Source organism: Micromesistius poutassou, assembly GCF_964030765.1.
Source record: "Micromesistius poutassou genome assembly, chromosome: 9".
In the NCBI taxonomy this organism is placed as follows: domain Eukaryota; kingdom Metazoa; phylum Chordata; class Actinopteri; order Gadiformes; family Gadidae; genus Micromesistius; species Micromesistius poutassou.
The window spans coordinates 17,671,200-17,698,133 of NC_140279.1; the positions used below are offsets into that span (position 1 = coordinate 17,671,200).

General features: G+C 47.1%; 1 protein-coding gene across 2 annotated transcripts; it reads right to left on the bottom strand.

Annotated features, from left to right (window-relative positions):
- Positions 1-2,044: 2,044 nt before the first annotated feature.
- kita (KIT proto-oncogene, receptor tyrosine kinase a) lies at positions 2,045-26,934 on the bottom strand (the record flags this gene model as incomplete). Of its 2 annotated transcripts, none has more annotated exons than XM_084473449.1 (21): positions 2,045-2,224; positions 3,304-3,409; positions 4,085-4,184; positions 4,769-4,880; positions 5,487-5,609; positions 6,101-6,231; positions 6,972-7,066; positions 8,711-8,852; positions 9,405-9,515; positions 10,119-10,223; positions 10,840-10,966; positions 11,183-11,292; positions 13,911-14,092; positions 16,287-16,401; positions 16,782-16,897; positions 17,948-18,134; positions 19,894-20,086; positions 21,572-21,711; positions 22,080-22,364; positions 23,189-23,443; positions 26,880-26,934. In XM_084473449.1, 21 exons carry the CDS (start codon positions 26,932-26,934, stop codon positions 2,045-2,047), a joined length of 2,970 nt encoding a protein of 989 aa, XP_084329575.1. The 2 variants fall into 2 exon arrangements, with proteins under 2 accessions (XP_084329575.1, XP_084329574.1); XM_084473448.1 differs by having other exon boundaries at positions 13,908-14,092.

Below are 26,934 nucleotides of genomic sequence, written 5' to 3' on the forward strand. Positions count from 1 at the left end.
GTACAACACTACTATACAACATGAGCTCGTACATATTTACAACAACAGCGCCAGGACACCTAGCCTACACCATTTGGGGACATTTGAACAGTGGCACAACGTTTTGTCTTATTGTCTGCAGGTGAGCAAACACACACACACACACACACACACACATACACACACACACACACCCCCACACACACACACACACACACAAACATACACTCACGGGGGGGGGAAATTCCTGATCCGGGAATGACGCTTTGTCCCCAGGTGTTGCTACGTCCCGTGCCTGGAACAGGACACAGCTGGATGGGGAAGAATAGCGGAACTGCTGGGGCTGGAAGTCTTGGGGGGGGTGGGGGGTGGAGGGGGCAGCTCCTGGCCGGGGGCCCCGGGAGATGACTACATGATTGTGAGACATGAATACAGGAAGTCCTCTCCGCTCTCCTTGTTGTTGAGCCTGCAGCCTCACAATCAGCCTCCAGAAGCACTTTAAGCCTAATCTCATCCACTGGCTGTTAACTCTCCGGGAAGGCGACGCAACAAAAGGAAGCGTGGCTCGACTCTTCCAGGTTCAAGAGTCACCGCTCGGAAGCCTGAAGCAAAAGCCCCGTTGTCTGATTGGTCGTCGGTGACGTCACCTGGCACAAATTTGAGCCAATCAAAACACCCTTGTTCGACCAGCGGTAGTGCTGCTCCTGCGGGTTTGATTTTAGCGTTTCAGTTGCAGGGTATGAAATGTCGGTACCTGTCTCATGACTGTAAACAAAGATAAAGTACTAAGTCCTTGCAGCAGGAGTCCTTCCAGTTATTTATACATTCAAACAAACTCTCAAGCAGCCCAGCGGACACAGCGTGCAACCGCTCACTTCAGTGGCCTATCGCAACGGGAAAATAGACGAGCTAGTTAGCTCACATTTTCATCTCAGCTTTTCTCTTTTTTCTTCGTAAGAATGTCACCAAGTTCACGAGTCATTGCAACCACCACTATAATTTCTAAAAGAGATATATATATATATATATATATATATATTTATATTTATGTACATGTATACAGCAAGAAAACCAAGCTTATAGTACCGCAACCAATGAGCAAACCCAATTGAATAAATTCACCTTGTAACTCTGGCTGTGTATGTACATGTATTTATGGCTAGACCACAAGGGATGAATGGTAAAAGAATGGTATAAGCGTTGAAATATGAATTGGTTTGGTCATTGGTTAGTCTTTTCTATGATGTGGTTAACTTAAGTTTTTATAAAGCCTATTTTTAACAGGGATCGCAGTAGTTCTGATTTGAATTGGCCCCGCCCCACCCAAGACTTGTTCCTTCTTATAACCTTTGACCTTGAGGTGAAAATAATACTGAGAGAGAAACAGTTTGAATGACATAATAAAAGCTGTTTCCCAATGTGTGTTTGTGTGTGTGTGTGTGTGTGTGTGCGTGGATGTGTCTTAGAGTGTGTTTGTTTGCTTATGTATGCTAGTCATATATCTGTATGTTTGCATGTGAAATAACATCACCATAAGTGCCTCCAGTGCCTATCACAACCATACTTCAACCGATAAAAAATTTAAATGCTACACAAATTTTCTTGAAAGCAACACAAATAAAAACGATGAAACAGAAAGTAAAAATAAATGTTCCAGTAATAAATTGTTTTCAAATAAACTCAAAAGGTACATGAAATGCGGTAGGAAAAAAATGTGACAGATGAAAAATATATTTGTCTAACAGTCTTATGTACTTAAAAAAAAAAAAAAAAAGTGGATCTCACACTCGAGTTGCGTGTGTCTTCTAAGTCCAAGGTCCTCCTAACCAACAGGCAGTGAGAGAGCTCCTCTCTTGAATGCGCACTCATATCTCCTCAGTGGCTCGCGTATTTTTAGTTTTTCTCAATTTTTCTCTGGAAGAACCAGACGAATCGAAAAATAGTACTTTGGTACTACTAAGGTTTTGGGGGTTGGTTGGTTTTGGTTTTGTTGTTGTTGTTGTTTTGTGTTTTTTTTTTTTGTCCAACAGGCACTTCATGGGGCTGCCTATACTGGGTGGGGTCCTCACACGCGCTGCGCCCTCAGGCTCATGCCCTCCAGGAAGACCTCGTCCTGGGCCAGGAGCGGCTGGCTGTGGGCGCCGAGAACGCCGGGGTTAGGATAGTGGGGCGATGCATTCTGGGCCGTCGGGTCCTCCGAGGCCCCGGGTGACCCTGTGATCCTCGAGTTAAAGTTCAGATAGATCTAAAAAAAAAAAAAAGATGTATATAAAATAAAGAAATAGTTTTAGTTACAGGACAGGTTTTTCTAATATATATATTATCTGTATATTTATTTATATTTATTTGACTGATATTTTTCCTCTAAATGCTTTTAAAAGGTCAAACCGAGAGCTGACAAGTCACAGTGGGAACATCTTTATGGAAACCTCAATGAGTCACTTAAGAGCCTGTATAACCACAGCATCAAAGAACTTTTTCAACCAACGTCAATAACATACACCTCTTATAGGCCTTTCACACATGAACTCAGGATGAACTCTGGAGAATCAGGTCCAAAGATGATCAGGAGTTGCCCTTTCACACATGCACAACACACAACACACAACATCACCCATATCAGAGTTAGTTAGTTTACGTTAGGCTAGGGGTGGAGCCCGAGTGTGTAGGAGGCAGGACGTAATGCAAAAAGTATACAGCGTATCGCAGTGTGTTGTTGACACATTCAGCCCCACTGGGGATTACACTGGTGGTTCTGACTCGCCGTACATGTGGGAAAGGCCTTTTAGTCTCTAACCACCAAACCAGTCTAAAAATCACTAAACACGACCTTTCAAGTCTTAGTCTGCACCTAATGGTTTATGACTATTTATCTGAAGACAAGTCATCAATAACTTTTATCCAAAGCAGCTTACAGAGAATTAGTATCTGAATTAAGATTGGATAAGATAGTAAAGAACAGGTTGGGAGATGGGCATCAACACGTGGACCTGCATGGCTTGAACTGGATCTCCAGAGGTGGACCTACTGTTTTGGGATAGTTTTACCGGCTTGAACTGGGCCTACATGTTTTGAGGTGGACCTATACACAATCTGGTTTGAGATAGACTTACCGGGTTGAGATAGACCTACATACTGTATTTGAGATAGGCCTACTGGTATGAGTTAGACCTACTGGTTTGAGCTAGTCCTACTGGTTTTAGTTAGACGAGGTGGTTTGCGATAGTCCTACTGATTTAAGATAGACATACTGGTTTGAGGTGGACCTACGTGTTTGTGATAGACCTACTGGTTTGAGATACTACTGGTTTGAGGTCCACCTACGTGTTTGGTGGTGTCTGACAGCTGCTGCTCGATTCTCTCTACTATCTTCCTGAACGGGGGTCTCTGACAGGGGTCTGCATCCCAGCAGGACCTCATGATCTGGTACCTGGGAATAAAACCATGTCATGAAAGAAATCATGATATTATACACTGATGCTGGAAATAAAACACAGACACGGTCTAAGATTATATTCTGAAATCATGACATTATACGCTGATGCTGGAAATAAAACACAGACACGGTCTAAGATTATATTCTGAAATCATGAAATTATAAACTGGTAAGGGAGATAAAACACATTGATTATAATCAGAAAGGTTACATCTACAATCTCTTTCTAGATATGTCTGTAACATGTTTGTTGTCGTGTTGTTTCTCTAAAGGAGACAAATAAATAAACTAAACTAAATCATAAAAATATAATCACATTCTGGGAATAAAAAATAAAGTCAGGGTCCCATATTGTAATCGCAAATTATGCAATTATAATTACAAACTCAAGCAGGATCTGGAGTAGTAATGTGATACTGGTTGTACACAGACAGGGTCCGACATGATATTGACATTTGTATTAACAAACACAGAGTTGTAGATTCTAATCTGGAAGTTGAACAAACAAAGGGTAGGGTCCTCAGCTTGAAAGAGGCGTACCACAGCCCTACAGTTAAGCTGTTGCTGTTGCTTTGTTAATTAATATTCCTGCATTCTACCTGACGACGCCCACCCAACCATCATGGTTTGTCTATCAGTTTGCGGGGGAAGAGAAACAAACCAACTTACATTTCGCTGGGGGCAAAGTCTGGGGCGTCCATTCTGTAGCCCTCCTTAATCAGCTTGTAAAACTTGGAGTCCACTGGCATACCTGGGTAAGGGCTATTTCCTGTGGGACAGAGAACAGGGTTAGTCAGGGCCCAGACAGAAAGACAGGCACACACATTTGCCCACACGCACACACTTGGGCACCCACGCACACAGACATAAAGACACACACACACACACACACACAGACACACACATAACCTCTCTCTCTCTTTCTGTCTCTCTCTCAAATTCCGAAATGCTTTTATTGGAATAAAATGTATGCCGTTTCATCCAGCTATAATTTTAAGAGTTTCTGTATGTCCTTTGATCTTTTCGACAACCATTCATCTGATCGCCTTCCCACTTGGCGGGTGAAATGCAGTGAAACGCTCGAGGAAGGGCAGATCTAGCAGTGCGTTACTACACAAAATATTTAGTGTATTGAGAGTGGACCCCTTTTTATCTGTTACACCACCAAACGGTATGCTGGGTACAGCTCGCTTTTTTCCCGTCACTTGGGGGCACGGCACTAGTTGCATTAATGCGCCAAGTACAAAACCAAAGCTGTCTGTGTGTGTGTGTGAGTGTGTGTGTGTGCGTGTGATGGTGGGTGGTGCATGTATGTACAGACGCGTCCACAGGCGTCCAGATGAGCGAACGCACCGAGTGAGAAGATCTCCCAGAGCAGGATGCCGTAGGACCAGACGTCGCTCTCGAAGGTGTACACACACTCGAAGATGCTCTCCAGCGACATCCACTTCACGGGCAGACGAGCCTACCGCCAACCAACCACAACCACAACGTGTTCATGTCACAAGCTAACATCTTTCTGTATGACAGCTTCTCCATGCTTGACATGAGATCAACACCTTAGCTGAGCGCTACTTATGGTGCTTATAGATAATAATAGAAATATATAATAGCATATCCCATGGGATCAAAGCAAGAATGTAGATTGCATCACCTTTGTTTTGACACAAAGTGCCCATGCTGGACAGGCATGCAGATATATATATATATAGAGAACATGTAAGCGCTTGACAGGTACAGTATATAATTTTTTTCCTTCAAAACTCGGACATATTATCACCACGGTCTTATTCAATATATTCAGGTCTGAAGTCGATGCTAGTCATCAACAATGCACAGCAACGTTATTGTGTCACACCAATACCAAATGCCAAATCAATTTAATAAATATGACCTTTTTAACCTACTCAATAAAGTACCCCAAAACTTTTATTTCTCTGAAATAAATATGCCAAGATTTAGTTTAGCAATTTTACGTTAATTTTATCTTGAACGATAATCTTTAGGCGTAGCATTAGCCGTATAATTTGCCGTAGCATTAGCCGTGGCAAAGTCATAGCGGTAGACTTACATTGCCTTTGACCACATAGTTGGAGTCAGTGGTGATGTCCCGGGCCAGACCAAAGTCACAGATCTTGGCCACTCTCCCCTGGGTCAGCAGGATATTCCTGGCTGCTAGGTCTCTGTGAATACACTAAAACAAACACAAACACACCAAATCAAGCATCATTCCCTCAATAAATAACCACCACCTTAGGCAAACCCATTTTTAATGCAATTCAACTGATATCGTAACATCCGTACCGCCGCCACAGACCATCTCAGTCCCTGTAATAGGCTGATGAATGCTGTGGTTAAAGCGGGTCGCGGTCGCGCCCGTCCAACAAAGACCAGTCTGTGTGTCTTCAAGAGGAGCTTTTCACGACACAAAACTAAAATAATTTCCCCATGACTTTGAACGGATTAGCCTCAGCTCCTAACCCCCAGACACATTTACGCTTAAACAATACCATCTTCCTAATAATGTTTGTTCCTGAACTTTCCGTCTGGCCTCAATAATAAAAAAAAAAGATCTTATCTTATCTGATCGGTTACCGAGTGGTCTGACTTAACAGAACTCTATTGAACCTTTGAACCCTTGAAACTGGATATTGTTGTGAAAGATCCCTGAAGTGCCGCTCTCACGTTTTTGGTGGCGAGGAAGTCCATCCCCTTGGCAACCTGGTAGGAGAAGCTGAGCAGGTCCTCGGTGTCCAGGCTCAGACTGTCCTCCTGCAGCATCTGACTGGTCACGTCCTCGTCACTGTTGGACCCACCTGGGGGAGCGTAGGACACCACGTTCATTGACATTGAAATTGTGGTGTAGAGGAGGAGGGGTTGTTAGGGTGGGGTGTTGAGATGTTCAGGGTGGTGTGGAGGGGGGGTTGTCAGGGTGGGTGTTGAGATGTTCAGGGTGGTGTGGAGGGGGGGTTGTCAGGGTGGGGTGTTGAGATGTTCAGGGTGGTGTGGATGGGGGGGTTGTCAGGGCGGGTGTTGAGATGTTCAGGGTGGTGTGGAGGGGGGGTTGTCAGGGCGGGTGTTGAGATGTTCAGGGTGGTGTGGAGGAGGGGGGGTTGTCAGGGTGGGTGTTGAGATGTTCAGGGTGGTGTGGAGGAGGGGTTGTCAGGGTGGGTGTTGAGATGTTCAGGGTGGTGTGGAGGAGGGGTTGTCAGGGCGGGTGTTGAGATGTTCAGGGTGGTGTGGAGGAGGGGTTGTTTGGGTGGGGTGTTGAGATGTTCAGGGTGGTGTGGATGGGGGGGTTGTCAGGGTGGGGTGTTGAGATGTTCAGGGTGGTGTGGAGGGGGGTATTATAAGGGGTGGTGTTGAGGATGGAGTTGAGGTTTTCAGGGTGGCGTAGAGGGGCGTGTAAACGAGTCCTGACGAGACGTTACCACATACTACACATATACCGTCGTGATCTAAACAACAACAAGACGTGGTGAATAGACGGTTGAGTGGATGAGTGTGTGTGTGTGTGTGTGTGGGGGGGGGGGGGGTGATGGCTAGTCGGGCTTGCCTTTGCGTAGCGAGCGCCTCCTTTCGGACGAGGAGGTGCAGGGCGGTGGGTCGGTGCCAGAAGGATTCATCACCATGTAGCCGTTCCTGCCGTCGCTGCGGAGAGACAGAGGAGCAGCCGGGGGGTGAGACGGCAGCCACAGACCCTCCCACCATCCTTCTGCCTGTTGCTGCTCACTGTCCTGCTGCGGCCGTCGCTCCCTTCCTCCCTGCTCCCTATCTCCTCCCGGTCTGACTCAGTGTCTCCTTTCCTACCTCCTCTCTCTATCTCATCCCTAATCGCACTCAAGCGCTTCCTTTCTTCCCTCCTCTCTCCTTCCCGTACGCGTCCCTTATTTCCTGTGTCCAATTCTCATGTCTCCTTTCCTCCCTTCTCGCTCGGTAGCCGTCTCCTTCTCCGTCACTTTCCCATCAAGGAGCTCTCTTTTCCTCCCTCCTTCATCCCTACCGAATCCAATCTCTCCCACTCTCTCCCACCTTCAGGTGGGAGTTTCTGACTTTCTCTGACTTTCTCCCAGACTCGTCTCTCCTTTCCTGTCCTCTTTCCATCTCTCTCCCAAACTCAATCTCTCCCCCTCAACCCCACACACAATGACCTCAATATCAATCTCCTTTCCTCCATCTCTCTCCTCTTCTTGTTCCCTATCCCCCTTCCATACTGGAGCCCTCTTTTCTTTCTGTTTCTTATCCCTCTCTTTTCTTCTCCCTCCTCCCATGTCTTTCTTTAATTTTTTTCCATATCTCCCTCTGTCTTTCCTCTTGCCCATTCTTCTCTCGTCGAATAATATACAATATATATCTTACACTATATTTTTCTCATAGTCTCTATCCCCCCTCCCTTCGTTTTTTTCTCTCCCTTTGTCCCTCTCTCTTCCACTCCCTCTCTCCCTCCCTCTATGTTACTCTTGGCCTGTTTGTGTGTGTGTGTCTCTCTCTCTCTCTCTCTCTCTCTCTCTCTCTCTCTCTCTCTCTCTCTGTTTCTCGCTCCCTCTCCACCGCCTCCAGTCAGGGGGGGGGGGTCAACCGGTCTGTTCGGTCATTAAGGAAGAGGGTGCTGTTCACAGTGTTTTTTTAACACGGTCCCCTGTTAGCGCAAGCTGTTAGCCGCGCGAAAAGCCTGGACTCCTGTTCTGCCGCTTCTCCCGATGGGTGAAACAAAACACCCTCGCTGATCTCGTGTATCGGTGTGATCTGGCACGACGAGGATGTCGTTAGGCATCACACTGTGTCACTATTGCATGACAGCAGATCGCTTTTTTTGTTCAGAGTCGTGTTTTCTTCCCCTGATTCATTTAGAGAGGGAACAGATCTGTCGTTGGATCGGATGAATCGCGTCCTTTAGACGGCTGGAGTGGTTTCCACAGAGGAGAGGCCGCGTTGATAACTAACACGCCTGGGGGAGATTTACTCATGAATCGACTCGTACTGAGTTGGTATAGTGGCTTTAGGGAACACAAGCCCATCATTCCTGGCCATCATTCCTGCCCTTGAAGGATGTCAGGAATGATATATGGCATAAGACCACAAGTCGGAGTCAAACCCTGGTCGCTACAAGACGTACTGCCTACACGCTTAGGGCATTTAAACTCTGCAAGATCATCATTGCATGAGATCAGTGAATATTCACTTTAAGGCAGAGCAGTTCAAAGCGATACCTCCGACCGTGCATCGGCAAACATCTAAATAAACACACAGTAACTCGACACGGACCATATTCTGCACATGCTAAGCTCTACTGACCTGCCAGGGTTACCCTGCCTGAGGATGTTTCTGTAGTAGCAGTCGTCCTCCATCTTGGAGCAGAAGAACGTCTCCCTCTTCCTTCGCAGGAAGTTCAGCAGGTCACCGAAGCAGCAGAACTCAGTGATCACCAGGGTCGGACCTGCGGACCAACCACAGGCCTTTAGCCACCATGCTGGATTACACACCGCGTTTACAGGGCCCCAAAGGTTCTGAGTTCGAAACCCAATGTCGGAAGTCTACTCAAAGGGATCCTAGAGCAAGAGGCTCCAACCTCTGTCGGAATTAGCTGTAGGTTGGGTTGGATGAAAGCATCTGGTAAAATTATATTTTTTTAGTTATTAGTTGATAATTGTTAATTGACTGATGGACAATCAAAGTTTGCTGATGAGTTCCTTGGTGAACCTGACCAAAGGCTGACCTCATATGAAAAATGATGTTGTTTCAAACATTTCAACAAAGATATTACAAAACGTACAGAACTTGTCTGGCGCTATGACCTTAGAACTGAAGCTAAAACTTTTTGTCAATTGTATTTGTGAGTGTGTGCAAACAAAATATTATCATCATCAAAAACATTACATTTCAAACTTTGTATCTAAATAAATAAATCCCACACCCAAACTTAACCAACTGCCTCAACCTTTTCCACTAAATCCAACGCCTATAAGTCCCCTTTCAGCGCACTCCTCACCTCCTACGGTGCAGGCTCCCAAAAGGTTGACGATGTTCATGTGGTTTCCGAGGTAACTGAGAACTTTGAGCTCGGACATCAGGGCCTCTTTCTCTGTGGCGTGGGCACTCGCTGCAGGAGGGGTGAAAGGGTGAAAGACATCATGTGACTCCATCAAGGGTCTGATGACAAACTTAGAGGCCTGTGGTTCCTGATACTGGTAAGTCGATTGCCAGAGATTTACTTTATTCAACTATGTTAAAGGTGACCTATTATTACACCACCAGGTGTGAGTGTGATTAGCCATTAGCCACCTAGCCACCTAGATGTATAACGGATAGATGAGCAACGTTTGCCACAGTCCACTGGGTAGGCTGGTGGACTGATCTATCCAGCACACATCTAGGTGGACACGCCCACTTGTGATGTCAGAAGAGGCAGATTTTCAAAACAGCTTGTGATGGCTAAAAACACTAACACCTGGTGGTATAATATGTCACCAGTAAAATAAATCCAATCCAGCAGAAACATGCAACCTTTGTGTAAAAAAGTGAAAAAAGTGTTTTTCAGGCTGCAGGGCCAAGTGGTGATAAATCATGCATTCCCATGCTTTCACAGCTCACACAGAACACATTCATCTAGTGACTAATCAGATAAATCAAGTCAAACAACTCGCATCTCTGACATTTAAACAACGTTTCCTCTCCGAGTTGTGTGTGTTTTTCTTCCACCTACGTTTCAGCATTTTCACGGCGACGGTCATGACCGAGTCAGCCTTGGAAAGTCCGTACGCCGTAGCTTCCACCACCTTCCCAAACGCTCCCGATCCCAGCGTTTTCCCTGCAAGAACAAGACCTGCAGCATTACCCAACCATCCTAGTGGATCCCTCCTCAGGCAAGCTGGCGTGCCGCCAGGCCTGGAGCTCCCAACGTGTGATGAGCAGTTCAAGCCTCAGGCCACCCCCTGGGGCCGTGTGCACTCCAGGACATGCCAGATCCTGTTTGGAGGTGGTTGGTTGTTTTGTGTAACACCATACACAAAATATCAATAGAACTCATGTTTGCATTAAGGGAGTGGTGCGTGGTAAATTAAAACCCTGGGAAGCTGGGTTCAAGTTGACGGCGACCAGCTTGGACCACGCCCATCAGACACAGATGCTATCAATCAGGAAGGATGACTAAAGACAGGGCACCAAGCTGTCACTCCCCGATGAGTGGAGACAGAATGCAAATACCTCAACACACACACTGGACAGATTGGGTTCTATAGAGTTACAGCCAGTTAGCTTTCTACGCAGAACTTTCTATAAACAAAACAAAAACGGCGACCAACCACCTTGCCTTACATTTTGCAGCTGCGAAACAAAGATGTTCATTTGAAAGTGGCACTAAAAAGGTGGCCGTTATGGCAATCTGACGTTACTTTTGGCTGACAGGACAGGACGGGACAACTAACCGAACCGCAGCTTGTCTCTGGGAAACTCCCACTGGTGGTCGTACGGCAGCTGGGTGGGGTCAATATACACATAGTTGTTGCCGTGGATGCCCTCGATGACCTTCCACTGGATCTGGTATTTGGGTTTCTGGCGTGAAAACACAAGACACAAGGACAAGAGGAATCGAGGAGGGAAACCGAAAACAACAACTCCTGGATGAACCTGCAAACGACATCTCTCCATGAACCAATCCTCCCCTCTGGTGTTGACACACCAGACGAGATAGCCATGTTTTCCTAGGCCGGTTCTAAGTCAATATTTGGGGAAGAATGAGGTGTGTCTTGGAAAAGATGTCTCCCTTACCTGCAGGTACTTGTAGAAGAGCACAACGAGAACCAGGCACAGGACGGTGGCGGCGGAGACCGAACCGATGAGCAGGGGGGTGAAGAGGGCATGGGCGACCCTCCTCTCTGCTGTCAGGTGCATGGGGTCGGGGAGTTCATTACGGTGTGGAAAACGACTACACAACATGCAGGACTTGATTAAACTACTGCAAGAATTAGGAGCGATAACAGAAATTCAAACGTGTTTTCAACTCTTAAGCATCCTTCCTCGAGGCTATTTTGGAGTTGTAATGTGGCAGCATTGAGGTAACTTTACGAGCATGCTGATAAGTGTTGATTTAAGAAATATCCCCCATTATATTAACTGCCTTAAATGCTTTGTTATCCCACTTGTTAACTTGCTTTTGCCCCATACATCGTAAAGAAATTGGCTTACGTCCCAGCTAACGAGCCTTTGTTTTGGTGTGGTTTGGAGTAATTCGCTGTAATAAGTAGTAGCTTTGTGTGTGGAGATGTTTGTGACACTGCCTTGTTTTGCCCCTCGGTGCAGTGGGGTATAATAAGCTCTTTAGGCGCTAAGGAGCTTTCTCTGCACTTGAAATGTGAGAATGCAGAGTCTGCAGGAACTAATCCCCTGTAAGCTTGTCAGTGGTTTCTAAAGCTCACTCTTTATTTCCCTCTCTCCGACACCTCCGTGCCTCCCAGTGCTCCCAGTAAATACAGCCAGGGTAACCACCGCACCAGCAGTCCTTCTGTCTGCCACCGAGCTGTGGAGTACAACGAGTCCTAGGGAACACACGCTGCCGTCTGGCTAAACCAGACACACGACCCCCCACTCCACCCCCGATTGTCTCTCTATGTCCCTCTCTCCCTCTCTGTCTTTTTGGGCTCTCTCTTCCTCTCCATTTGTTTCACATTTAGCTCGCCCACACGCCTTCTGTAGCCTCCAGAACCATCTTCTCCTGCCACCGGAACCCCCCCCACCCCGCACAGAACCTTCTCTTGGCTTACTGCTAGCATGGGACCTGGGAAAGAAGCTAGTTTAGCGGCTAAACTAGCTTCTTTCCCAGGTCCCATGAGCTATCGGGGCTAAAGTTTAGCCCCTATAGGTTAGAATAAGTTGTGGGTTTACAGCGAGCATAGCGCAGGTCCTCGGCTAACAGCTAGCATAGCTCATGGACTGATAGCGAGCATAACAACTGGGTTAACATGAAGCACAGATACTGAGCTAATGGCTAGCATAGCTACTGGGATAACAGCTAGCATCGTTTTGGGGTTAACAGCTAGTATGGCGTGTTGGCAAATAGCTAGCATAGCTTTTCGGTTTAATATAATTCAATTAAATTCTGTTTTATTTGTATAGCCCTTAATCACCATTACAGTCTCAAAGGGCTTAACAGGCCAAATATTTATGACACCATTTTACAGCTGGTAAAGCTTGTGGGCTAACAGATAGATTTGAAGCATAGATTTGAAGCTAACGGCTAGCATAACTCCTGGGCTAACCCCAGTGTAAACAGAGTAGCAGATGGAGGAGCCGTTAGAACAGGATTTGCGGCCATAAAGTAAACAATGAAATAATGCCAATCCTGTTCACAAGACACAAGGTCTTATCACAGCCCGTGGGGTTTAAGGTATCCCCCCCCCCCCCCCCCCTTACCACTGTTTACATAAGGGATTATGTTAAAACTGTTTGGCCCAACCACAACATATAGGACTAGGGCCTCATCTAAAGGTTAAATCTGGGTTGAGGGTGTGATTCGTACACATTGAAGGAGTCTAGAAAAGTGCCAAACAAAAAACCAAGAGTTAAGTGTTTCAACTTTCTCCATTTTCAATTTGCTCTCAACTTAATTGTATTCATTAATTTAGCCATGCCAAACCTGAACACATGAAACCCGAATACTGTTTTACTAAACGCCTGGAATGGGATCAACCAATGGTGTATAAAGTTCTAACAAAAGTATTTTTTTTGAAAGGTCCAACGGTAGTGAGCTACACAGATACCAGCGTTTTGGTCAGCGAGTTTGAATCCCTAAGCTGCTGCTCAGAGGCCGTCGCGTTGGCAGCGAGAGCGGCTGTTGAGTTTCAAGCCAAAACCATGTTTTATTTTCAGATATTCTGTCCTTCATGCTTGACACTAAACGCCTGATGAGTCATTAGACTCATCAGACATTCGTTGCCAAGAGATTTCAACAAAGGAGCTGTGTTTCACAACACCACTATTGTTGACACTAAACGTTAATCTGACAAGGCAAAAACAAGCTGGACCATAATATGATGCATCCCCAGGTGTTATGAAACACACCTTTAGGTCCTCCAAGTTGAAATCTCTCAACGAATGTCAGATGATTCTAATGACTCATTGTTTACCAGCATGTGTGTGTGTGTCTGATTGAGAAACACAATGGTTGATTTGTAGGTCAAAAGTGCATACTACATGATTCAAAATCGGCTTTTGATGCCATGTCATGAAAGTCAGTCACAAAAATAACGTTTGTAGATTAAAATCACAAATACAATTTGAATCTACAAACATTACTTGCTGTGTTCAATGAGTGACAATTCAATAAAATAATTTTCTTCTTCTTTCTCTATAGTCTTTAGATTAACATCACAAGACTAGAATCCACGAAACTTGACTTTGCACAACCGAGGTCGGCGAAGAAAATCAAATCCTTGAGGGTCACCCCTGGTCGTCACTTTGCTTGGTGCACAAATAAAGTCGCGCTATTCTAACTCACCACTGATGGAGAAGAGGGTGTAGGCCTGCTCGCCCTCCACCGTCGCCACGCACTCCAGTGTGTGGAACCGGCGCGTGCTGACGTTCACACGGCTCTCCACCTCGGTCTTGCCGAACAGCGGGCTGAAGACGGTGATGGTGATGACGTCCTGCTCCTCCAGAGTGCTGTTCACCTGCTGGGAGCACCTGGAGGGCAGAAGAAGAAGACCATTCAGAGCCATGGCAGCCATGCAACAACCGTATAAAACCGGGTCCAGAATGATTTATAGTAGCCGAGTAATGACCTTGTTGTGAAAATGTTACAACGCCAGAGCGTGGGACATTCTATGATGTGAATGATTCATGAGTTCAGTGATTCCAATCAGGAAAATAGATTAAGATTTGATGGGACGTGCCATTTGTCAACTGACAGCCAATCCCACACTAGGCAAATCCTCTGGCTGCAGGCCACTATACAGGGAGTTGTTAGTGAAACCAAAGGCACAGCAGACACCACTGTAGTATCCAAACAACACACACACACACACACACACACACACACACACAGACAAGCTTATCTCTCAGCATGATTACTTTGCCAACTTGACAGCACAAACACAGTGTGTTTCCTTATTATCGTGTGTATTATACTACTAGTTATGATAATCTAGCAAAACAGGATCTGGCATTGAGTGAGTATTATTCACGAGGTAGGGTGTATTAATAACTTGGGGTTCTCCAACCCATGACCATAGAACAAACCACAACAGGGTATTTCATTACTAATAGTCCTATACTCTTCTCAATCACCTGTATAGTATCAGGGCCGGTGTTGTGGCTCATCAATGAAAATCAAATGTGGGTCAATCCGTTTTAATTGAAAATGGCGGGGTATAAAGTTTAGTTTTTCACCCGCCGTTGGCTCATTGGACATGCTGCCTTGGGATTAGTGTTGCTATGGTCACCGGGTCTCCACCCACCGTTCGCTTTATGTTTGACAGGATGTACTTTGTCAGATCAGATGTATCCAGGCATATGCACACGCCGCCAATCCGCCACACAAGTCCCTCTCAATCCCTTGTCACATGTGACAGGTGAGTCGTCTGATCGCAGTCAACCAATCACAAATTAGCCTCGTCAAATCCCGTGGGCCAACATTCCATCGCTCTCATCATCCCGTCCGTGGATCACCGTGGAGGTTTACATTTTCTGTACGACTCGCTCCTTTACACCGACATCCGGGAACACGTATACGAAAAATAATTTCAGTTGATTCATAAGTTTTACAAAAAGTGTTCAACTCAAACACAGTGTATGTGTGTGTGCAAAGCCGGTCAAACTGGAAGTAAAGAACATCACATGTTGTTTGGGGAAACAGAACGAAAAAAATATTTGAATGGAAAGGTGGTAGTGGGACACACGCCCCAGGGCCCAAATATGTGAAAAAAGGCCTACAAAAGGAGCCATAAAATTTAATTGAAATGGCGAAAAAATAAATCATGCCTGTCTTTGTGTGTGTGTGTGTGTGTGTGTGTGTGTGTGTGTGTGTGTGTGTGTGTGTGTGTGTGTGTGTGTGTGTGTGTGTGTGTGCGTGGTGGGGGTGGGGCTGTCCATTGTCCAATGAATTTTTGCTGTTCTTCAACTGTTTGTACACATGGCAGTTTCCTGGTGTTGAAATGCACTACATACAACACAAAAAGTCTGAAGGATGCATGAAGTGTTGTTTAGTTCTGTTATTGTGGCCATTTAGACATAAGGGCACTTCAATTTATTAGGCAAATAGTTTGCTTTCATCTGTTTGTGCGTATGTGCGTGTGCATGCGTGCGTACATGTGTGGTTTTAAGCACGCATATGTGTGCATAATGTGGGAGAGAGAAGGTTATTGCCCCAAAGCGAGCCGGCCTGTGCCATTTGGTGACACACTTTCTGTATTGTTTATATGTATGCATCACTATTGGCTTGTAATGATTATATGACCTTTATTGTGTGATGAAACTGTCATAAGACCAAACCGCAGTCATAAATAAATGTGGATGCATAATTATCTGAAAATAAAGATATTTGTGTAGGTTGGAAGGGACAATATTTGAGTTTGGGGCCTTGAAAAAGTGTGAGAGCCTTGAAAAAGTTCTAGCCCCGGGGCCCAAGGTACTTTAATGCGCCCTTGCTCTTATTGTGCATAGTACACAAAGAAACTGGAATCCTCGCAAAGTATATAGACAGAGCTTTTCATGACTTTCATTAATATAGCAAGAACGAGGCTGAGAACTAGCATTCAATTAAAACGAGAGCGCTGCATAGCGCTAGACGCTTATCTCCACAACTTCAGGACTTGAATACAAGCAAGCATTTAGAAATAACACCCCCCCCGGAAGCATCCATCCATCCACCCGGCCTCACCTGACGTAGGGCTTCTCGCAGTAGTACCAGGAGATCTGAGGTGCGGGGAAACCCTCGGCGACGCAGCGCACCTGTCCGTCCACCGGCCCCTCGTGCGAAACGATCTCCGGCTTACCTGCCGAACAACAAAGCCGAATGTTAGCGTGCGTCTGGGGTTAGCCAAGTGCCAGCATGCGTCAGCGGCTAACCAAATGTTAGCATGCGTCAGCGGTTTTCCAAATGCTAGCATGCTTCAGCGGTTAGCCGCCGGGGAAAAAAAAAACCTGACAGCCACGCTTTGTGGGCGACCTTTGATTGACGCAAGATAACCGCAGGCGAGGGCGCGGGAGTGGTGCCTCGAAAAAGGTGAGCGAAATCCATTTCCCTCTGTCGTCGCGTGCTACAAATGTTAAGCTAGGCACGACGCTGACCTTCGTTATGTAGCTCGAGGGAGCTGCGTAACCTTTTTAAAAAAAATAAAATAAACGAAAAACGAAAATCAACGTTACGACTTACTGATCACAAAGACCGTGAAGGACTGGTTGACGGCGGCGTCGCCGTTGGAGGCGTGGAACGTGTACACGCCCCCCTCTGCCATTTTCAGGCGCACCAGCCTCAGCTCGCTGCTGTAACTGTGCGACAAAAACAAAGACCACCTTTAGATGAGCAACAGAGATTACGATCTAATTACAGATTACAATACAACAGAACAGACATGTTGCTGTTATTCATCCTTTTATGACATCCACTGCCACATTTTGAAAAACGGGCTGGATGTGAGCAAACGCCGTCGTGAACCCCATTGTCCCTGGTGTTCAACCACAATTTATTGCGTGAAATAGCGCGGCATGCTTTACCACTGCAACAGCCCGTTAAACATCTGTAAAACCCCACCCACACGTGGACCTCCACACGCAATGTTTTCTGTTCCCCTCCGTTCCTAAAGCCAGATCTCCGAACAGATATCCGTCTTCATTAATTCCCAGCACTTTTGCCAGGTTAGTCTGAAGTGTGCTACGGGTGGGCCTCAGGGGGCAGGTCAGCGCCAACACAGAGGTGTGACCATCATCTCCACTGACCCCTGGCCAGTTGGAAGGCACAAGGTGTTAGATTTCACCGGGGGGGGATTAACACCTTAATCCCAGATCCATTAAACAGAAAAGCCATGGGCTAAGGCCCCATGCAGCATCACATGTGTGCTGGCCCTGCACAAAGCCACCCTTATAGGAAATTACAAAATAATGACTTCAAGACGGGTAATACTCCCAAAGGGTAGGAAAACATTTAGCAGATCCTATTAATTGATAACAGCGTGAAATGTTGCTCAATGTTTCTCTGTCATGTGGCATGTGTCTCTCTGATTACATTTCACTGCAATTGAAATGCAGAATTATTTAATAAAGTTGTTTAATCGTTTATAATATTTGTTCATGCAAATACAGTAAATGTTTTTAAACTACAATCATTTATAACAATAAATAATTCATATTTAATCAACAGAACAGAGATGCATTCAAAGTATGTCACTGGTTAATGGAGCCTACCTGTGTAGGTGCGTACCTATGTGGAATGCGTACCTCTGTGTAGGTGTACATACCTGCGTGTACCGCTCACCTGTGTGGAGGCGTGCACGCATTAATCGTGTGCCCGTAAGAAGAGTTTCCTGTGTGCGTTGGGTTTACCTGTGTGACTGCTTGTCTGTGGTGATCACATGGTCGGTGGTGTTGGCCAGGGCTTGGCCCATGAAGTTCCAGGTGAAGTGGTTGGGTTTAGGGTAGGCCTCCATGTGTACCACCAGGGACAGGCTCTCCCCCGATCGCACCTTGATGGTGCTGTTCTCCACCGGGCGGACATGAATGAAACCTTTGGCTGGAAACAGGACGGTGGAAGGTTGAGGATATCTTTCACACAGGGGTGTGTGTTATTCCTCATTAAAACTGGCGCCATTGTCATTTCAGTGCATTGATAATGCAAGAGTACCAGTACTTGGTTACTTGAGTATCAGAGAACAATCCCAAATACGGATTGGAATACAACTTTAATTTAGTTTATAGAGTTCTTTAACTTCAGAGGTAAGGAAAGTTCTCTGAACCTTATCGTCACTGCCTTGTTTCACAGGATTTATAGACTTATAAACTCCCATCAGCAATTTATTGGCTGCAACAGCACCCAATAAATTTCGAGCTTGTTTGAAACATTAAAAACAAGTACGTTTTAACGGCGATGTGTTGGCCCATGACGAATGTGCAATGTTTTATGTCATCGATAAAGAACTTGTTTGGAAACATCCCCCCTCCAATGGACACACGGCATGTTTGATTTGGCGGTCTTTCTTCATCCGTCTTATATGATGCGGTTATGTTCCTCCGTTTTGTGAGTACGTTCACTTGATATGTGATGAAGTGGTGACTGAGGACTAGTGATGGATTTTGTGATTCTTTTCCTTGATTCAGTTCGCGTCGGTCAGCACACCAAGAAGAATCATTCAGAATCGTTTGTTTGTTCGTTCAGTCATTTTTTCCGGTAGCGGTGAATCGTGGAATGCACGGTTCTCAGCAGAGTCAGTCAGACTCAGCTTCTCGCTCGTTCTCAAACGATCGTGCAAACGGTCATCAATCAACACATAACATTACAACTATGTTTCTTTCAGCTGAGAAGCGCTTCATGTTTGGAATCGGGATGTTGTTGCCCAGGCCCGTCCCTCTTCAACACTCTGCTAACTTAACACGTTGAACAGCCAGTCAGCGAGTGGGAGTCGAGTCCGGGAGAACGAACGATAGAGACGAACGAGAGAGAAACTGAAACGTGGAATCAGGTCGGTTCGTTCTTGTTAAAGAGTCGTTGATTCGAACTGATTCGGTCGCAAATGACCCATCACTACTGAGGACTACACTTCCTACCTCCTCCAATGCACAGAGCACTGTATTTAAGGAGGTTCATTTATGACGCCTTGAGGTGCTTCAATCGGTGGATTACCATCTGGTCAACAAAGGCTTTGGTTTCATTGGGGGGACAGAGGGGCCCTCAGAGTCCTGACAGAAACTGTATGAGAAGTCGTGGCGTTTGTCAATGCTTCGGACTTCAGTTCGTGGAGCTCTTGGAGCTACACGGGTTGATTTCCCATCCAAGGGACCTCAGCGGCTCTCTGGAGAGACGCAGGGTGATGTCCCATCTGGGGACCTGTCCTTGCGGAGCTCTCTGGAGAGACGCAGGGAGGACTCCCGTCTAGGCCTCGGACCATTGTATGATAGGCCTCGGATCGTTGTTTGTTTGTTTTATGGATTATTTGTTATTGTTTGTTTGTATGTGACTGTACCGTTATTGCCCAAATACATGACCATAATTGTTACACGTTTGGTATGACTCTTTATTCTCTATTATTATCTACTGTTTATTATCTATTATTTATTACTCTTGATTATTATTAACAAATTTCTCCTACGGGGGATCAATAAAGTTGTATCGTATCGTATTCTGCCCAGTTTAGACAGTTGTGATTGACTTGGACTTGATCCCCGCCACATGTGACCAGGGCTCGTCCTCCAGTAGCGCGGTACAGTGTGAGTCAACCGGGCAACGGCGTCGGTGAACAGGGCCGACTCTGGCGCCGGAGGGCCGGGGTGCTTACCGTAAACCTCCAGCCAGACCGACTTGGTGCTCGCGCCTTTCTCGTTCAGCGCCTCGCACTGGTAGCGGCCGGCGTCCTGGGCGAGCACGGCCGTGATGCGGAGCACGGCGCTGCGCACGTGGGTGAAGTTCTCGGCCAGGATGTGCGAGGCGCTGGCCACCTGAGCTGGCTGCTGTGGATACCAGACGGCACCCTGTCAACGCCCAGAGATCTCCAGAGATTAACCCCGTCTCTATCGCCGCCACACTAACACACACACACACACACACACACACACACACACACACGTGTGCACACATATGTGCACACACACACACACACACACACACGTGCACACATATGTGCACACATATGTGCGCACACACACACACACACACACACACACACACACACACACACACGTGTGCACACACACACACACACACACACACACACACACACACACACACGTGTGCACAAACACACACACACACACACACACACATGCACACACACACACACACACACACACACACACACGTGCACACACACACACACACACATGCATTCATATACACACATAGACACATGTGCACACATACACGCATGTGCACACACACAAACATATACACATCCACACACTCACAAAAATAATCATCTCTGCAACAGTTGCAGATACACATAAAATGGACAGACACACACACACACACACACACACACACACACATATATATATACGTGTGTAGGCATGCATATGCACATCCAGTCACAATGGCATGCACACTCAAGATGAGAAATGTTACACACGTACAATACATTCCCTGCAAAGGCGGATACACCAACATGCGTACACATACTTTGCTTCTCTCCCTCTAAATAACACAAACACACACACACACACACACAAACCAACAATATTGATGCATGCATCCATACATGTAGAAATACACATACAGAACTGCTACGGAGACACTTAATAGACACATACACACAGACACACTAGCCGAAATACACAAACAACCAAGTTCTAAACCTTAGTTTAATACTACAAAGATATTTCATACTAACAGTCCCTCCAAAGACAACCTGATCCAATGAAAAGCCTCATTCACAGACCCTTATTCACTGAAAAGCATCATATATGCAACTTGCCCAATCACTGACCACCTGTCATTTCAGGTTAGAAAAAAAACTAGCTTAGCATTCAACTGCTAAGAGATAATTCATTATTAGTTACCAACGTAGTTTGCGCAAACCTCCAACTAAAGAGTTTGTCTTCTAGTAGACCACACTAACCCGTGTGCATGGTATAACACCGTCCAGTCAAAACACGCTGGCGGTCAGCTCACATCAAACATCTTATCATCACATCTTCTTCTTGTGTGGTTCATTCCATTCCATTTGGACTTTCCAACCGTGAGGCCCGTCCACTCTACCGACGCACGCATACCAAGCGCTTTACACTACTACACACCAGAGACTCAGTTACCTCTGTGCGTCCTTTACATTCCTACACAATCCACCCCTAAGGAACACACTGTTCCCCTGTTCCCAGGTTGTCCCTGTCAGTCACTGTGCTGAACGGTGACTTTCTAGGCACCCATCCAGACAGTGGTGGATGCAAGTGCCAAACACTCGACCACAAAACCGACATCCGCGCCCTACGAGACGAGCTGAGCTCGGCAGAACAGCTTCTCACCGAGCCGGGCGGGGTGTTCCACTTCAGCTTGATGTCCCCGTTGGCGTTGCTGGTGTTGCAGGCCAGGGAGAGGCTCTGTCCCTGGGTGAGGATCACGCGTTTCGGGGCCTGGAGATGGATCTCCGGCGGGGCGACCGGGACTGTGCCGAAGGAATAATAATAATGATCAACGTCATCGTCGTCGTCATCGTCATCATCATCATCATCATCATCGTCATCATCATCATCATCGTCGTCGTCCTCATCGACGTCTGATTATAGAAAATGTTTAGTCTATTTGAATTCATTCTCACGAAAAAAACAACAACAACACACACACACACACACACACACACACTCAACCCCAACACAACCCAAACCCCCACCGCCTCCAACACAACCCAAACCCCCACCGCCTCCAACACAACCCAAACCCCCACCGCCTCCAACACAACCCAAACCCCCACCGCCTCACACACAACCCAAACCCCCCCTCACACACACGACCGCGCCCTCTCTCCTCACTCACCCGGCCGGACGGTCAGGTCGTAGTGGGGCGAGCGGACCTCGGCGTCCCCGAGCCGCCCGCTGCACACGTAGCAGCCCTGGAAGGCCTTCTCCGTGCTGTAGATGGTGATGCCCGCCTCCAGGGTGGCAGAGTACTGGAGGCCCCGGGCCAGGTCCCCGCCCTGGCAGGTCTCCAGCCTCAGGTTGACCAGCGCCGGGTCGGTGGCCAGGCAGGGGATGGAGACGCTGTCTCCCACCCGCGTCAGGATGTTGAACACCATGGACCTCCGGAAGGCGTTGTCAGGGTCTGCGGGCGAAAGGCGGGGGGGTTATGGATTATTCACGTGGAGCCGCACACGATGGGATTCGTCATGCGCCGCGCTGTCAGTGTTCGCCGTTGATCTCGACTATTAACTAAGAATAAACTGACCGCTTCCACTAGTGGTTGCCAAAATACCTGGTGCCTCGCTCTTTCCCCCGTGAACACCACGCCCACACACACACACACACACACACAAACACACACGCACACGCAGACACACACTCCACCCAGTGTGTTTAGTACAAGGCAAACATTTTGCCCTCCGGCGATGGCAGGAAGCCAAACCAACAAGAGGCTTCAGAAGCAAACAAAAGTGTTCTGTGTGCCATCGATCTACGCCGTCTACACTACCTGTCAACGGTAGTAGACTGTGTTCAGGTCCACGCTTTCACCTTGATCCACAGACACCCCCGCCTACATCACCCCATCCTGTTCACTAAAGGTGATTACCGTAACGCTGCAGCAACACAGGCAGACACGGCAACAGACTTCTGCCTGTGTTGTCCCTCTGTCTCTCTCTCTGTATGCCTGTCTCTCTCTTTCTCTGTCTGTCTGTCTGTCTGTCTCTCCATCTGCATCTGTCTGTTCCTCACACTCTGTCCGTCTGTCTCACTCTCTGTTTTGTCTATTTCTCGCTCGGTCTCTCACGCACACGCACGCACACGCACACACACACACACACACACACACACTCACACAAGCACACGCACACGCACACACACAGTCACACACACACACACACACACGCGCGCACACACACTCACACTCACAGACACACACACACACACACCCCCCCGCCCCTCCAGTACCTTTCACGTAGACGTAGATGGAGGCCTGCTCCCCTGTGCTCTCCTCCAGGCAGACGTAGCGGCCCATCTGGACGGGCGTGGCGCGCGGGACGTGGAGGACAGACATCCCGGGGGTCCTCACCTCCCCCCGCACCCGGGAGCCGGCCTCCCGCCGCCACTGCACCACCCGCTGGCCGGAGCAGCGCAGGCTGAGGGGGTCGTTGAGGGGCACCACCAGGTGAGCACCACCCGGGGCGATGGTGGGCCTGGGACGTCCTGGTGGACGGACAATGGAGGGGTGGAGGGGTGGAGGGAGGGGTGGAGGGAGGGGTGGACAGAGGGGTGGAGGGGTGGAGGGAGGGGTGGAGGGGTGGAGGGGTGGAGGGGTGGAGGGAGGGGTGGAGGGGTGGAGGGAGGGGTGGACAGAGGGGTGGAGGGGTGGAGGGAGGGGTGGAGGGGTGGAGGGGTGGAGGGGTGGAGGGGTGGAGGGAGGGGTGGACAGAGGGGTGGAGGGGTGGATAGAGGGGTGGAGGGGTGGATAGAGGGGTGGAGGGGTGGAGGGAGGGGTGGAGGGGTGGATAGAGGGGTGGAGGGGTGGAGGGGTGGATAGAGGGGTGGAGGGGTGGAGGGGTGGATAGAGGGGTGGAGGGGTGGAGGGAGGGGTGGAGGGGTGGAGGGAAGGGTGGAGGGGTGGAGGGAGGGGTGGAGGGGTGGAAAGAGGGGTGGAGGGGTGGAGGGAGGGGTGGAGGGAGGGGTGGAGGGGTGGAAAGAGGGGTGGAGGGGTGGAGGGAGGGGTGGAGGGAGGGGTGGAGGGGTGGAGGGGGGGGTGGAGGGAGGGGTGGAGGGGTGGAGGGAGGGGTGGAGGGATGGACGGAGGGGTGGAGGGAGGGGTGGAGGGAGGGGTGGAGGGAGGGGTGGAGGGGTGGACGGATGGAGGGAGGAAGAGAAGTTATACAATTAGATAGATAGATAGATAGATAGATAGTAAAATGGACAATAAATAAAATGGACTGTTATTATTATGGATCATCATTTTAGATCCTCTATGGATTCATGATTTGGATTCTTAATTGAATGATGGACATGGATCTTCATTAATGTTTTGTTGGTGATCTTATCGTCATAGCAACTGATCATAACAACGAGTGATTTGTTTTGTTGACCAATATCTAGAAGTAGAAGTTATTTGTTATTGGCGATAAATAGATAAGAGAGGAGAGATAAATTGAAGTTTAAGATGAACTTCCAAGATGGGGAATGGGGGATGTCACAGTAGCAGAAAAACATAGAACATCAAAAACAAGGAACAAGGAAGAGCAGAATCCGAAATGTACTTGCCAAGTCTTTCTCTGTCTATATTATTGTGTTGTTTTCCCTTCCAGTTCCAGTTACCTTCCAGTTACTGCCCAACAAACAGGGAACAGACTAACGAACCGAATAGCTACAAGACTAATATGTACTCAAGGGATACCTGGAAAAAACTTTTTTTTATACGGCCATTTCTGTCATTTATGCTATTTATGTTACATTTCTATGGACATGTAGGTTAAAAAACTTTACATTTGGTGTTGGGTTAGGTATATTTAAGTTGAGGTAAGGGTTTGGTGTGGTAAGTGTTTGGTATGGTAAGGGACAGGGTAAGTTCAAAGCACATAAAAAAAAACACAAATCTTCTGCCCGATCTTCTAAGGAACAAAACAAATGTGTAGCAACTAACTGGGCCTATATTTAACTAATGTTTACAGGAAATAATCATGCTTGTTATCATGTTTTATCAGACACTGTCCTTTCATAACAAGTTTAATGTTGTTATGATAGTGATGAATTCCTGGACCGTTTAACACTCCTGGACTGCCCCCCCCCCCACTATGTGCTAGGTTTCTCGCTGTTCCCCTACTAGCTCCCCACTAGTCGCTGTTAGTTATGGTTCCTTTAACAGGCTCGTGTCTCGGGGGGAGTTATGTAATGTACGGCTGTGAAGGCCTTTCAGACTGGAACTGTGATCCAGGGCTCCACAAATAAACCCAGACTCAACAGCTCATAGTAGCTTCTTCTCTGTTTCTCTATCTATGTGTTATCGAAAGGACCTTGCCTACGCCCAGAACTGCAATTAGAGAAGTGTTTTATCTTTCCACACGTACCAACGCCAAGGGCCCTGATGCGAAACAAAGATCGTTAAACCTGAGGTGATATACTAAAATATTACCGTCATGTACAACGCATTGCAATGCAATGACCGTGTGAGGGAAATATACCGATTGGAGTAGGCATAGCTAGTATAAAATGTAACTGCAAAACATAGACCTATATGATAACCTTAAAATAAGGTGAAATATGTTACACACATGAATAGCAACCATTGTTCAATTGTTTGTGCATAAATAGACTTGAGACAAATATTATTGCCTCGCTCACATGACGGCTCTTGTGTATGGCCCCAAGCCATTCCAATTCTCTCTCACACACACACACGCACGCACGCACGCACGCACGCACACACACACACACACACACACACACACACACACACACACACACACACACACACACACACACACACACACACACACACACACACACACACACACACAATAATGATAAGGAAAGAATATGTGGGCTTACTCCGCAGGAACTCAACATTACGTTTAAACCCCCCGGAAATAATCATTAGATCAGGCCCATAATAATTATAATTCTAATAAGGTTTACACTGCAACGCTGTAACTTGAAAATAAAAACAGATGAGGCGTGTTGTTTTGTGTGAGAGAAAAACAACAACTCATAATCAGCCACAAAAATTGAACATTTCAGAAGCCCGAAAGCAGAATAACTTTACGCAGAATGCCTCCCGCGTCGCGCTGAGTTATTCCTCTAAGTTCCAGTGCTGGCTCCGGTTCTCATGGGACACCCAACGCTGAGCCCTGATCGCTTCAACGCAATCACACTTGACTAGTGGCGAAAGGTGTGCGCTTAAAAAAAAGAAAAGAAACGAGATTGCGATCGGTATCGGAGGTGCTTATTTGCATGGGCGTCAGGTACAGGCCTATTCTAGAGATATGGAAAAATTACAGTTGGGTTCGGAAGAACGCGCAGCCTGTTGCTGCTCCGCGGGCTTATCTGGTAGGAACTCACCATCAACAACAGATACGAGCGAAGCATAACACACAGGTACATGTGTTAACTAACAGTTTGAACTATTGAAAAAGCCAAACGCACCAGCATTGGTTCATTAACAAAATGCAATTCTAGATTGTCTTCTCTTTGGAGATGAATAATTGAGCGCAGCTCCACGGCATCTCTGCGCCAGCTCCAGTGTCCTGTAGTCAAGTTTCATTAAGTCCCATTTGGCATAGGCTACTTTTAACACACACACACACACACACACACACACACACACACACACACACACACACACACACACACACACACACACACACACACACACACACACACACACACACACACACACACACACACACACGCTCTGGGTTTGAGGGTGAAACTCATTCCAAGAGATCCTCCTAACTAACTTAGGTCATTCGTTTCAAAACGAGAAAACAGATGTGTGTGAAATACAAATGAAAGGTGGTGACGCTCCAGGAATTCCTCAATATCATATAATAGCATTAAGTATACACCACAACAAACCCCGCTGTACACAAAGCAAGAGCTTACGACATGTCCACTTAAAAACAACAAAGGAACAACTTACCTGGATGAATGGTTAACTGCAAAACGACAGAAAACAATATCCAGTGGTATTCCAT